Here is an 11,193-nt window from a genome sequence, read left to right on the forward strand (position 1 = left end):
CGCCCCCCGCGCCCCCCGCGCCCCCCGCGCCAGGACGGAAGGAGGCTCAGGCCGCAGGCTCTTTAGCTCTTTAAGGTGATCCATGGCTTTTCCTCCCAACAGCCCGGAGAGGTAGGCGGGCAGCCGGGGCCCCCCGAGGCCCCCTCCCTGCAGCGGGGGGCTCCTCTTCAGGCCCGGGGGGCCGGCGCGTCCTTGGGGCCCCCCCAGTGGTGGGCGTCGGCCTGGGCCAGCGCCGTGAGCACCCGCTCCAGCCGCGGGCCGTCCTCGGGGAAGCGCTCCGAGAAGGAGCGGATGAGCCCGGCCGCCGAGGCCTCGTACTCCAGGAGCCGCACCTGGGCACCTGCGGGGGCAGGGCGGGGCCTCAGGGACACGGGGAGGGGCGGCGGGCACCTGGGGCCCCGGGCCAGGGACGCTGCCCCGGGCCCTGTGGCCCCAGCCGTGTTTCATCTGTGCACCCCTCTAATCAGGCCTTGGGGAGGGGGCTTCTTTGGGGCCCCTCCAGAAGCAGGCCTTGGTCTCGGTCAGCCCAGAGCGGCTCACTGAGCACGGGCCTGCCCTCGGGGAAGCATTCAGGGGTGTCTGTCCAGCTCGGCATCTGTCCTACCCTCCCTCCACAGTTACCAAGCAGATGCCCACCTGGCCTTGATGCCCAGCCCCTCCCAACCCTCTTGGCTTTGTTCCCCAAGAAGTCTTGCTCTAATAACTGACCCCTGGTAGCCCACCTGGGCCTCAGGCACCTGACTCTCAGGACCAAGGGGGCAGGCTTGAAGTTGGGGGGGCCAGGGCTGGCCGGGTGGGGCTACCTTCGAGGCAGGTGTTGGGCTGCACGATCAGCTTTCGGGCCTCCTTCCGCAGCAGCACCGTCTCGCGCAGGGCGAGGAAGTTTTCTGGGGCGGCGTCGGTGACTGCAGAGTACCCCTGGTACAGGGCCCGCCCCGCAGCCACATCTCCTGTTGATTTTAGCACCTGGGGAAGGAAGGGGAAGCATCAGGCCTCACGCAGCCCCACCCCGGGGACCTTTTCAACTCTCCTCTCAATCTGTGGGCCCGGGATGAAGCTGGAACACAAGACAGTACTGTCTGTGCCACAAAAGAGATGCTGGGTGAGTAGGGATGGGACCTGGCAGCAGGGCCCACGTGAAAGAGCTTAAGCCAATCATGGCCTTGAAGGAAACTAGGGGCTCTGAGAGGCACAGGGGAGGAAGGATGGCATCACAGGCTGGGGGCACAGGGGTAAAAAGCTGTGAAGGCTCTTCTGGGCAGCCGGGGTGTGCCATATAGACCAGGAGCTGCCTTCTCCTCCCTGGGTGCATTCTGGCATGAGGACTGAGTGAGGGGCAGAGGAGAGGAGGGAAGAGCAGGGGACAGAGGGAGGAGGGTCACAGATGTGGAAGAGGCACCTGGAGTCGCCGCAGGAACCGCTCCAGGGCAGGCCTGCCGACAGAGCGGATCTTGTTCCGATCCAGACGGACCCGGGCATCCGGGCGCCCGTCAGAGCCCGTGGTGGGGACGACGGTGACCAGCCCCTCCCCGGCTTCCAGCAGGACCCTCAGGATCACAAAGCGGGCCTGCATGTGAGCCTGTGGCAACAAGGATTCTGTTCAGGCCACTGCTCAGGGGCCCACTCCCTCTTCTCCCCATCATCCTGAGTCCCAGGGGACGGGAAGGAATGGACCAAAGGGATGGCCAGGAGACCATGGAGGGGTAGAGGGTGTGGGCAGCCATAGGCAGGAAGCTCAGAGTCCTCAGGTACCCCCAGCCCTCAGCAGCTGCTCCCCCACACACTAACAGCCCAGCAGACCCACCTACCCTTACACACACCTACCATATACACCCCCACCCCGCCAGACAGCCCTCCACACTCACACTCGGGGACACTCACAATCTCCACTCCTACCTGTCTCCAGCTAGACGTCTCTGGGGTGTAGAATTCGAGGCCCAGCAGCCCTGCCCGCACCATGTTCAGCCAGTTCACATACACCACGTCCTCAGCCTCAGGACCGTCCAGCCCAAAGATCCTGGAAGAAGTGTGGGGGGGAGGGGCAGCTGTCTCTGGCCCTGCCCCCTGCTCAGCCTGGCCCAGACCCCACAGCACCCCCCTCCTGCCTCCAGCCCTGCCCCCTGCTGGGCCCGCTCCAGCCAGTCCTTACTCCAGGACTCGGGGATGCAGACAGAGATAGAGCCCCACGCTCTCAGCCCGGCACTCCTCATAACTGGAGGCGATGGTGCTGAATTTGCTGTCCCAGGTCTCTCCACTCCGGTACCAGCTCCTGATCTGAGGGGGGATGGGGGAGGCATCTGGTTACCTGGCAACCTTCTCCCAGGGGCCTCACCAAACTTCCCCTCCCTTCCCCAATCCCCTCCAGGATTCCCCCACACCTCCAGGCTCTCACCTGCTCCCCTGTTTCTGGATTGGTCACAGTATTCTGATCAAAGTTGAATACTCCCTTCTCATCCTGCAGGAAGAACCACATTAAACGGTAGGTGGGATGCCCACACCCAGGCATGCCCTGTGCCCCAGATTCACTCCCTTCCTGCTTTCAGTTTTTGCAAGGCAAAGGGATGAAAGCCACACAGCTAAGTTATTATTAAGTGTCTGAGGCCGCATTTGAACTCAGGTCCTCCTGACTCCAGGGCCGGTGCTCTAGCCACTGCTCCACCTGCTGCCCACCCCCTTCTTTCTATGTCCCACTCACCCCTCCCTTGAAAGAAATAAATACAGTCAAGCAGAACCAACAGATCCAGAGACTGTGTGCAGTGCTCCTAATCTGTAGCCCCCCCCAACCTCCACTTCACTGAAATCACTCAAGGCTTTTTCTAGGGACACATGGCCCATGTCCTACTCCTCCACCTCTGGAAGAACAAGGCAAATTGATGGGTCCAAGGGCCAGGTTTTCCTTGGTTTCATGGCTCACCCTCACAGGCAAAATCATTTGGTGGCTGATGTTCTAGGGCTGAGACCCCCACTATCTTCCCTGGATCATCAGAGACCACCTGTTTTGGGGACTGCACTTCATGGTAGATTGACAGGACAGAAACCACACAAAAGAAAGAGGAACTGGGTGGCTACCTGTGCCTGTTGCGGGGAGTGCCCTCACATGACATCCCTGATCCCATGAGTGGCTGGGTCCTCACCTGCACAAACAGCTTCCCACTCCCGTGGCCCAGCAGTTCGTGTAGCCCCACCTGGACTTCAAAGGATGGCCCCTTCCACCGGATGTAGAGATCCTGTAGAGGCAGAGGGTCAGGATACCGTCAGGATTCCATCTGTTCCCCTACCCTTCCCCCCCCTCGGCCCCCTGCCCTCACCTTGTCCTCTTCTTCCAAGAAGGTGAGCTTCTCACGCTGGGTGGCGTAGGCTACTGCCAGCACGTTGCCCAAGGACACATTCTTAAAGCCATCCTTCTGGCGAAGGTCGTCATCTAGAGGGGGTGGGGGGGAGGGAAGAAGGCTCCAACTATGGGATAGGGGCCAGATGATCCTTGAGTTCAAGGACTGAAGCAAGGGCTGGGAGAATGGGGAGAAAGGTCCCAGGGCCACAGCCCAATGGTAGAATTACAGATTGAGCATGCCAATCCAACCCCCACCCCACCCCAACTTCATAAGGTAGGGGCTGGCCAGAGTTCTCCAGGCATCAGAGTCAAGAACAGGCCCAGATTTCTGTGCCCCAATGCCCCCCTCCTGGGGCCGGCAATGCCAGGGAGAGACAAACTCCTGAGAGACCACTCACAGTTGGGGATGTTGATGCCAGCAGGGATCCCGGAGCCAGCAAAGGTGAGGACGTCAAGGGAGGTGAAGTCGGGGGTGAGGAACTTGTCCTTCTCGAAGGCTGGGGGCCAAGGCAGCTCCTTCAGCAGCTGCTCTGCACTCTCTACCAGTCGCTCAAACTTGGCACTCATGGACTTGTTCACCACAGCTACAAACCCTAAGGGGAGTGGGGGGGTTGGGCTAGAAGCCCTGCCCCCCTCACTTTCTACCCCACCCACCAGCCCAAAGTTGGAGATCATCTGGAGTGGTATCCCTTGACAGCCTAAGGCTGACTCTGCTCCAGAAGATGGAGAGGGGACCCAAGGGGTGTAGCAGAAAGAGGGGGAGTCCCTGGATGACTGGACAGCTCATAGTCCCTCTCCACGTCTCTAAAAGGAGAGGATGGACCAGACACTTCCCAAGACCTCTTTGAGCTGAAACCGTGGTCCCAGGAAGATCCCTCAGAACCTACTTATATCTTGTATCCCAAGTGACTTGGAAGTGCCCCGCCCCCATTGGACTGGGAGCTCCTGAGGACAAGGATTGGTTCAGTCTTCCTTTGTATCCCTGGGTTTAGTTTGAGGGCTGGTGCCTAGTAAACAATTGACTGGGGATGGAGAGGGGCAGGACACTGTCCTGTGTGCCCCAAAGGTCCCTTCTGGCTCTACCGCCTCAATTTTGACACACAGTCCATCCCCGCCCCCCCCCCCCAGTACCCAAGAAGATACCTTCAAACTCTCCCCGCGAGCCGAAGGGGTCTCGGTAACTCTCAATGAAGCCAATGTAGCTGGGAAGACAAGAGTAGTGATGGAACCTGTGGGGTGGGTGAGGAGGCCGGGGGCCAGGGAGCCTGGGGACCCATGCCCCTCTCACCTTTCCACGATGGGGCCCTTGTCCTGAATCCAGTATCTGGATCCCCTCTTGTGGGCTTCGATGGAGCCCTGCGTGAAGCTCTCAACGTACTGGCTCAGCATCTGTTCTTGGTGGCTGTTGGCTGCATAGGCCTGTGGGGGAAGGAGGCCAGAGAGGTCCTGGCTGACTCCCAGAAAGTGCCTGGGCTCCCTGCCCCTCCCTGCCCCAAGGCAATGCTACCTTGGCCTTTTCCAGGTGCTCCACCACCTTCTGGAGGAGGGGGGAGTAGTCTCCTCGGGTCACCTGGAACCGGCAGCCCTCAAAGTCGTAGTTTTTCAGCTTGGGGGTCATGTCTGAGTCCGGGGAGGTCTCTACAGGGGAACAAGAAAGATGGACAAAGTGCCCACTGTGTACGGGCTAGGACATTCAACGTGCTCTTTCACTATTCACATTTAGGACACGAGGACCAAGGGAAGCCAGTCATCCTGAGTGGTGAGAGAGCCCACAGGCCACAAGTGCACAGTGATCTTGGGGGTGACACCAGCCTCCTGCTGGGGGGGTTGCTTGGGCTGAGGCCTGTAGAAAAGAAGCGACTCCAGGAGGTGAAGCTGAGGAGGGAGGGAGCAGAGGCACAGCCAGGGCAAAGGAAGGGAGATGGGAGGTGGAAGACCAACAGGCTCCTGCTTGCTGAGCCAGCCCAGCCCTGGATGTGCATCAGCCTCTTGACAATGCCCCCCATTATTCCTGGTCCTAACTGCCCAGGCCCAGAACCAGATCCCCAGCTTCCCCTTGCCCCTCCCCATGCCCCTGGCCCTCTGGGCTCTGGCTGTACCTGCTCAGCTGCCTCTGGGACCCTCCCAAAAACTGGCTGGGGCTCACCTTCTTGGAGGATGGAGGCCAGCCGTACCTCAAAGCAAGGCTTCCCATCTGTGTCTGTCCCCTTGAACAGCCGCGTATTGTAGGCACTGAGGCTCTGGAAGAGAGCAGGAGGTGGGCACCTACAGGAAGGGGGAAGAGACCCCCAGTACCCACACCCACAGCACAGGCATCCACCTTCCCCGGCTCCTACCTGGGAGTCCAAGAAGCTCTGGGCCAGCTTGGCATCTTCCAAGGTGCAGTTCTCAGAGAAATATGTGGTGGTGCCCTTTGGGAAAGAGAGTCCGCCATCAATAGCGATGCCCTCAACTGGGCTAAGGGGCTGGAGCCCCAAGAACAAGATAAACGACCTTGCCCATGAGGGCTGGCATTCTGCGGAGGTGGGGGAATGCAATAGGGGCGGAGATAAGGAACACAGGAATATCTGAAGAGGTCAACAACCTGATGGGTCAGAAAGAGAGTCCTGTTGGAGGGAGCACCTCAGGGAGGAAGGGGAACAGCCCAGGCAAGGCCAGGAGGCTAGAGACGGGAAAGCCATCATCCTCAAGAACAGGTTCCACTGAACACACTTCCCCCTCTATTCAAAAGGCTGCAGTGGCTCCCTATTGTTGACTCAAGGTCAAACTATGGAGGCTTGTTGTGAGGTGCAAGCAAGATAATTCAGGTAAAGGTCTTTGGAACATTTGGAACATTCCCCTGGAATGTCTGGGTCTCAATCACTGAGGACCCCCGAGTTTGGTTCCACTCAGAACAGCTCTTCATACCAGCAAGGCCCAGATGGGGGCTGGGAGGGCAGAGGGTGGTGGTCCCACCCCCATATACCATACAATGAGCTCTTGGTGGGTCATGAATGGGGAAGCCCTGGGGTTGCCACAGGAGGAAGGACATGCTAGGTAAGATGGATGGTGACATGAGTAGGGGGAAAGGTTGGGCTGAGTGCAGAGAACAAGTCCGGTTTGGCAGAAATGTACCAGGTGGGTGTGATGTGGCAAATACCACCAGTCAGCCTGGCACAGTTCTTTGCACTCTCACATTCTGGCCACACACCCTGGAGTTCCTTACTCAAAACCCCCCCTCTGTGACTAGTGCCTAGATAGCTCTCCTTCACCTTTATCATCAGGAATTCTTACTTTCCTGTAGATTGGCTCAAACACCACTGCTGATGTCTGAGCATTCCTGAGACCCCCAGCAATGGAGGGCCACAGACACAGACAGACAGACACACACGCAAAGACGGCATCTCTCCAGTTCTAGGCTCTCACCTCACTTCCCAGGCCCAGGTGGCGCTGCTGTGGCTCCAGGGAGAACATGAGGTTTCCACAGACCTGCCAGAGTCCCCCAATCACTTCTGGGTGCTCTTGGGCAGCTTGGCTTGCCAACACTAACCGTTCCAGCTTCTCCTGCACAGAAGAGGAGGGTGGCAAGGTTCGGTCCTAGTCACTTCTCAAGCTCTTTGCCCTCCTCCAACCTGACCCCCATCTGCCCTTCCTCCAGCCCCTGGGTACCACTCCCAGCAGCCCCTCTGACCCCCATCCATTCCCTGACTCACTTTGGACAAGTTGGGAACAAACTTGGTGTCTCCAAAAGACTTGTAGTTGCCCATGTTGGCATAGATCCCGGCAGCGTAGACCAGGAAAGCCTGAGGGGGCAAGGAAGCCAGCTAGGAGTGCCAGGCCTGCAGGCTCCCCTGGCTCTGGGGGGTGACAGGCTGCCCAGAGTGAATCGAGGCTGCCAGTGCGTGAGTGTGAGTGTGTGTGTGTGTGTGTGTGTTCTGCGTCTGTGGTGGGCATGCGGGGCAGGGGCAACCTCATGCCAAGGACCCAGAGCGTGAGCAGCCAGGAGTGGCCATGACTAAGTGTGGAACAGACCTGGTAGTCATCCTCTGTGAGACCCTCCTTCAGAGCACATTCTTTGAGCTGCTCGGGGTCCTGGGCCCGGAAGAGGCGGCTGAGGAGGGTATAGATGTGAGGGGCCTCGGGAGAAGTCTGCAGTAGCACCACCAGACCCCCGTACCAGGCGGCCCGAGACAGATGGTGCGCGTAGAGCTGCTCCGTGGGAGACAACAGCCCAAAGGCCTCCCGGCAGTCGAGGCTGGCCACGCCGATGTCATTGGGGAGGATGTACTGGGGGTCCGCCATCGTGCCTGCCAAAGCGGGGTGCCGGGGAGGCACACCCACGTTCCAGGTGAAACAAGGACAGGGGGAAGTGAAGGGGAAGAACACGTTAACTGGGGCATGGGGAAGGGGGGCCCCGCACTCCTGGGGGGGCAGTGTCACACGCAGGGACGTGTCTGTGAAACGGCCGCACCAACTCGGTGGGGGCGCAGGAAGAAGTGCCTGGGAGCTGGCCCCCGCTGCCTCAGGGCGGGCCGGATGGGGGGCCGCCCTCGGGGGGGCTCCTTAGGAAGTCGGGCTGCCCAGGCCCCTTCACCTCATGGCCGGGGGTCTCGGGGCATTGTCCACCTCCACCCCAGCCCGAGCTGTGGGCCGCGGGCGCAGGCCCTGTCTCGTCCTGGGGAACCCCTCCCTCCCCCTCTGAGCAGCGGGTCAGCGCCGGGGCCCCCGCAGGCCCCCCGGGTCCGTCTCTCCCGGCTGCCCCCGTGCCTCAGTTTCCCGCAGGGCAGCCCCCCGCCCCCGCCCCGCCGGGCTGCCCTCACCTGCACCAGCCGCCGCTCTCCCTCACCCTCACTCACTTCCTGCTTCCGGCTGGCCATTCATTGGAGCCGCGCGACGCCCGCCCTCCGTCCAGTCAGCGCCCGGCCGCGTCGTGATCGGCATGCCGGCGGCCAATGAGCGCACAGATCCTCGTCCGGCCCCCTCCCCTCCCTCCCTCCGCCTCCTCCCGCACGTGCTGCCGAGGCGGCCGGGGATTGGCCGCGCGCGGCCCGGGTGGGGGTGGGGTGGGGCTGGGCCCAGGGCAGGGGCGCCCCCCGGCGGCTGCTGGGGGGAGAGTTCACTCACCTTCAGGAATTTCCTGCTCCTGCTCGTCTTACAGAGGAGGAAACTGAGGCAAACCGGGCTGGTGACTTGCCCGAGATCCTGTCTGACGGCGGATTGGAAGTCGGGTCCTCCCGGAGGCCGCTGCACTGAGCTCCTAGTACGAACCGGCATCAGAAAAGGCAGAGTAGATCGGCCTTGGGCGCCCAGGAAAGGCCTCCGGGCTCCCTCACCGCACGTGTTCGCGGACCGGCCAGCAGGAAGGGCCCTTGAGGCCTTTACGGATGAGGAAAGCGGGGCTCGGCCGTGGCAGTGGCCCTCCCGCACCCCGCGGATCCCACACCTTCCTGGGCCCCTGACCTGAAGTGATCTCGCTTCATCCCCCTCTCCTGCCCGGCGACTGTCTAAGGATTCGGCGTTGGCACGATCCTCCCTGGGCTTGGGTTTCCTCCCCTGAAAAGGGGCCGGGCCGGGAGAGGCAGCCGACAGGGCGGAACTTGGACCAGTGGGGACCCTCCGCCCCAAGCCTTGGTCTGATTCTAGACTCAGGCCGGCCTTGGGACGACTCGGCCCGCAGGCAGCAGGGGTGGAAAGCATCCACTTGACCCTAATCCCCGGGGCACCTTGGTCTCACCCTTCCAGACTGGGGTGAACCAAATAGGACTGAAGAAGAGAACAGCTCCAGTCAGGGTCCCACCACACCTCCTGGCCCTCCTTGCCCCGCCGGGAAGTCCTCATGGCTAGAAATTACTTCATCACAGCGCTTCCTAGGTGCCCATCTATTTAATTGTGCATCCTGTTCATCCAGGTACCCACAGAGGGGGTGATGGTCTAATTCTCTCCCTATACCCAGGCAGCCAATAAGCATTGATTAAGCACCTACTGCATACTGAGGCAGTAGACTGACTTCTGGGGTTACAAAGAAAAGTAAAAGACAATCCCTCCTGCAAACAACTACATGCAAATGAGGAGAAAGGAGAGATGAGCAATAATCTCAAAGGGAAGGTGCTAATGGGAGAGGTTTCCTGGGATTTTAGCTGGGACCTGATGGCAGCCAGGGTGGTCAGTGGGCAGAAAGGAGGGAGAGTCCCCAGGCCTGGGAACTGAGGTCTTAAGGTATTAAGCAATAGGTGTCTAATACATGTCTGAGAGTGTTCATTTTCGAAGAAGCCATCCAGGGAGGTGATGCGATGGCAGACAGGGAAGTAATGTGCTAAGTCACCAGCCTCATTTTCTCCTCCAGAGCCTTGTGGATCCAGTGGCCAGATATGGATCAGACTGGAAATGACCCTGAATGGGAGGCAATCAGGGTTAAGGGACTTGCCCAAAGTCACACAGCTAGTGAGTATTGTCTAATCTGATATTAAGATGGAATTAATATCTTTTTTTAATTTAAGGCAATAGGATTAAGCAATTTGCCCAAGGTCACACAGCTAGGTAATAAATATTAAATATTTACTCCAGCATAAATAGAATTCTTGTCAATAGGAATTTTAAGTAAATTTTATAAAATTTGAGAGAATCATTGTAAAACCTTGTCATCTATGTGAAATCTCATTGGTTAGCCATCAAAAGTTTTGTTCTTTGTTCATTTTGTATAAAATACCCCCAAAATATTGTGTCAATGGTGGCATTGGGGTTTCAGTAAGACCCCCAAAGAATTAAATTTCATTTATAAAACTTTCATTTAGCCTAAGAAAATTAAAGTTAACAGTATCAAGTATCTGAGACTGGATTCCAACTCCCGTCATCCTGACTCCAGTGCCAGTGCCTCTGTGCCACCTAACTGCCCATGCTTACCTAGGACAGGAATAAAAGAACAGCAGCCTCAGGAGCCAAGAATGCCCAGCTGAGAAATCTGCTGAGATTTCTGGTCTGGAGTTAGGGTGGTTGGTGGGTTTGAGAAACTGGCCCTCACCCTCTCCTCACCCAGGAAGATCCCTTTCATTCCTCCCCCATCACTGGTGGTATGATTCCAACCCAAGAGGACAAGCTAGAGACTGTCCAGCCCCCTCATTCTGCAGAAGACAAATGGAGCCCTAGGGAGGGAAGGGAATTTGCTCAAATTCACCCAGGGTGACAAAAGTATGATTCATACCCAATACCGGGACTCCCAATCCAGGACTTTCACCACCATTGCTTTTGTTAAAACCACCCTTGCTTTCCACATCATTGAAATGACAATTGGTGAGAAGGGAGGCTGGGTAGCATCAGCTGAGGCACTAGCATCTTGAGTTCTCAACTTTCTCTTCTTCCCAGAGGACTTCCTTGGTCCACCCCCTTCTTCCAAGTTGGTTTTTTTTATTTTTAGTTTTTGCAAGGCAATGGGGTTAAGTGGCTTGCCCAAGGCCACACAGCTAGGTAATTATTAAATGTCTGAGGCCGGATTTGAACTCAAGTACTCCTGACTCTAGGGCCTGTGCTCTATCCATTGTGCCTCCTAGCCGCCCCCTCCTTCCAAGTTCTTAAAGGGCCCATTGTTCATGAGACTTCCCTTGGCGGGGTACACTTATCCTGGTTCCATTTCATCTTTTTAGATTAGCTCTCTGGATCTTCCAGTTGGGTATTCTCCTAGATGCTTCCTGCAGTCCCCTAAACTGAGACTTGAATTTTTATTCTTATTTCTTGAGTCCTCCACTTCTTCATCAATGAGTTGGACTCAATGACCCCTTGTGGCTCTAAGTCCATCACTAATGATGCCTTACCATCCTGTACAATTTGTGTCCATGGCCTCCCCAAAGCTCACATTCAAAAGCTGGGGCCCTTCCATATTTTCTCTTTAA

At 58.0% G+C, this 11,193-nt stretch overlaps 1 protein-coding gene across 3 annotated transcripts; it reads right to left on the reverse strand.

Annotated features, from left to right (window-relative positions):
* Positions 1 to 15: 15 nt before the first annotated feature.
* On the reverse strand, positions 16 to 8,243 carry DPP3 (dipeptidyl peptidase 3). Of its 3 annotated transcripts, none has more exons than XM_074230995.1 (18): positions 8,167 to 8,243; positions 7,343 to 7,617; positions 7,024 to 7,113; positions 6,737 to 6,874; positions 5,668 to 5,742; positions 5,478 to 5,571; positions 4,839 to 4,969; positions 4,620 to 4,750; positions 4,475 to 4,533; positions 3,730 to 3,924; positions 3,309 to 3,421; positions 3,186 to 3,227; positions 2,393 to 2,455; positions 2,150 to 2,274; positions 1,897 to 2,017; positions 1,400 to 1,579; positions 804 to 966; positions 16 to 340 (listed from the first exon to the last, which is right to left on the reverse strand). In XM_074230995.1, the coding sequence occupies exons 1-18, from the start codon at positions 8,189 to 8,191 to the stop codon at positions 168 to 170; spliced, it is 2,193 nt and encodes a 730-aa protein (XP_074087096.1). In that variant the 5' UTR covers positions 8,192 to 8,243; the 3' UTR covers positions 16 to 167. The 3 variants fall into 3 exon arrangements, with proteins under 3 accessions (XP_074087096.1, XP_074087094.1, XP_074087095.1); XM_074230993.1 differs by having other exon boundaries at positions 3,135 to 3,227; positions 8,167 to 8,242; XM_074230994.1 differs by having other exon boundaries at positions 3,135 to 3,227; positions 8,131 to 8,228.
* Positions 8,244 to 11,193: the final 2,950 nt, after the last annotated feature.

Source organism: Macrotis lagotis, chromosome 3, assembly GCF_037893015.1.
Source record: "Macrotis lagotis isolate mMagLag1 chromosome 3, bilby.v1.9.chrom.fasta, whole genome shotgun sequence".
NCBI classification, from domain to species: Eukaryota; Metazoa; Chordata; class Mammalia; order Peramelemorphia; family Peramelidae; genus Macrotis; species Macrotis lagotis.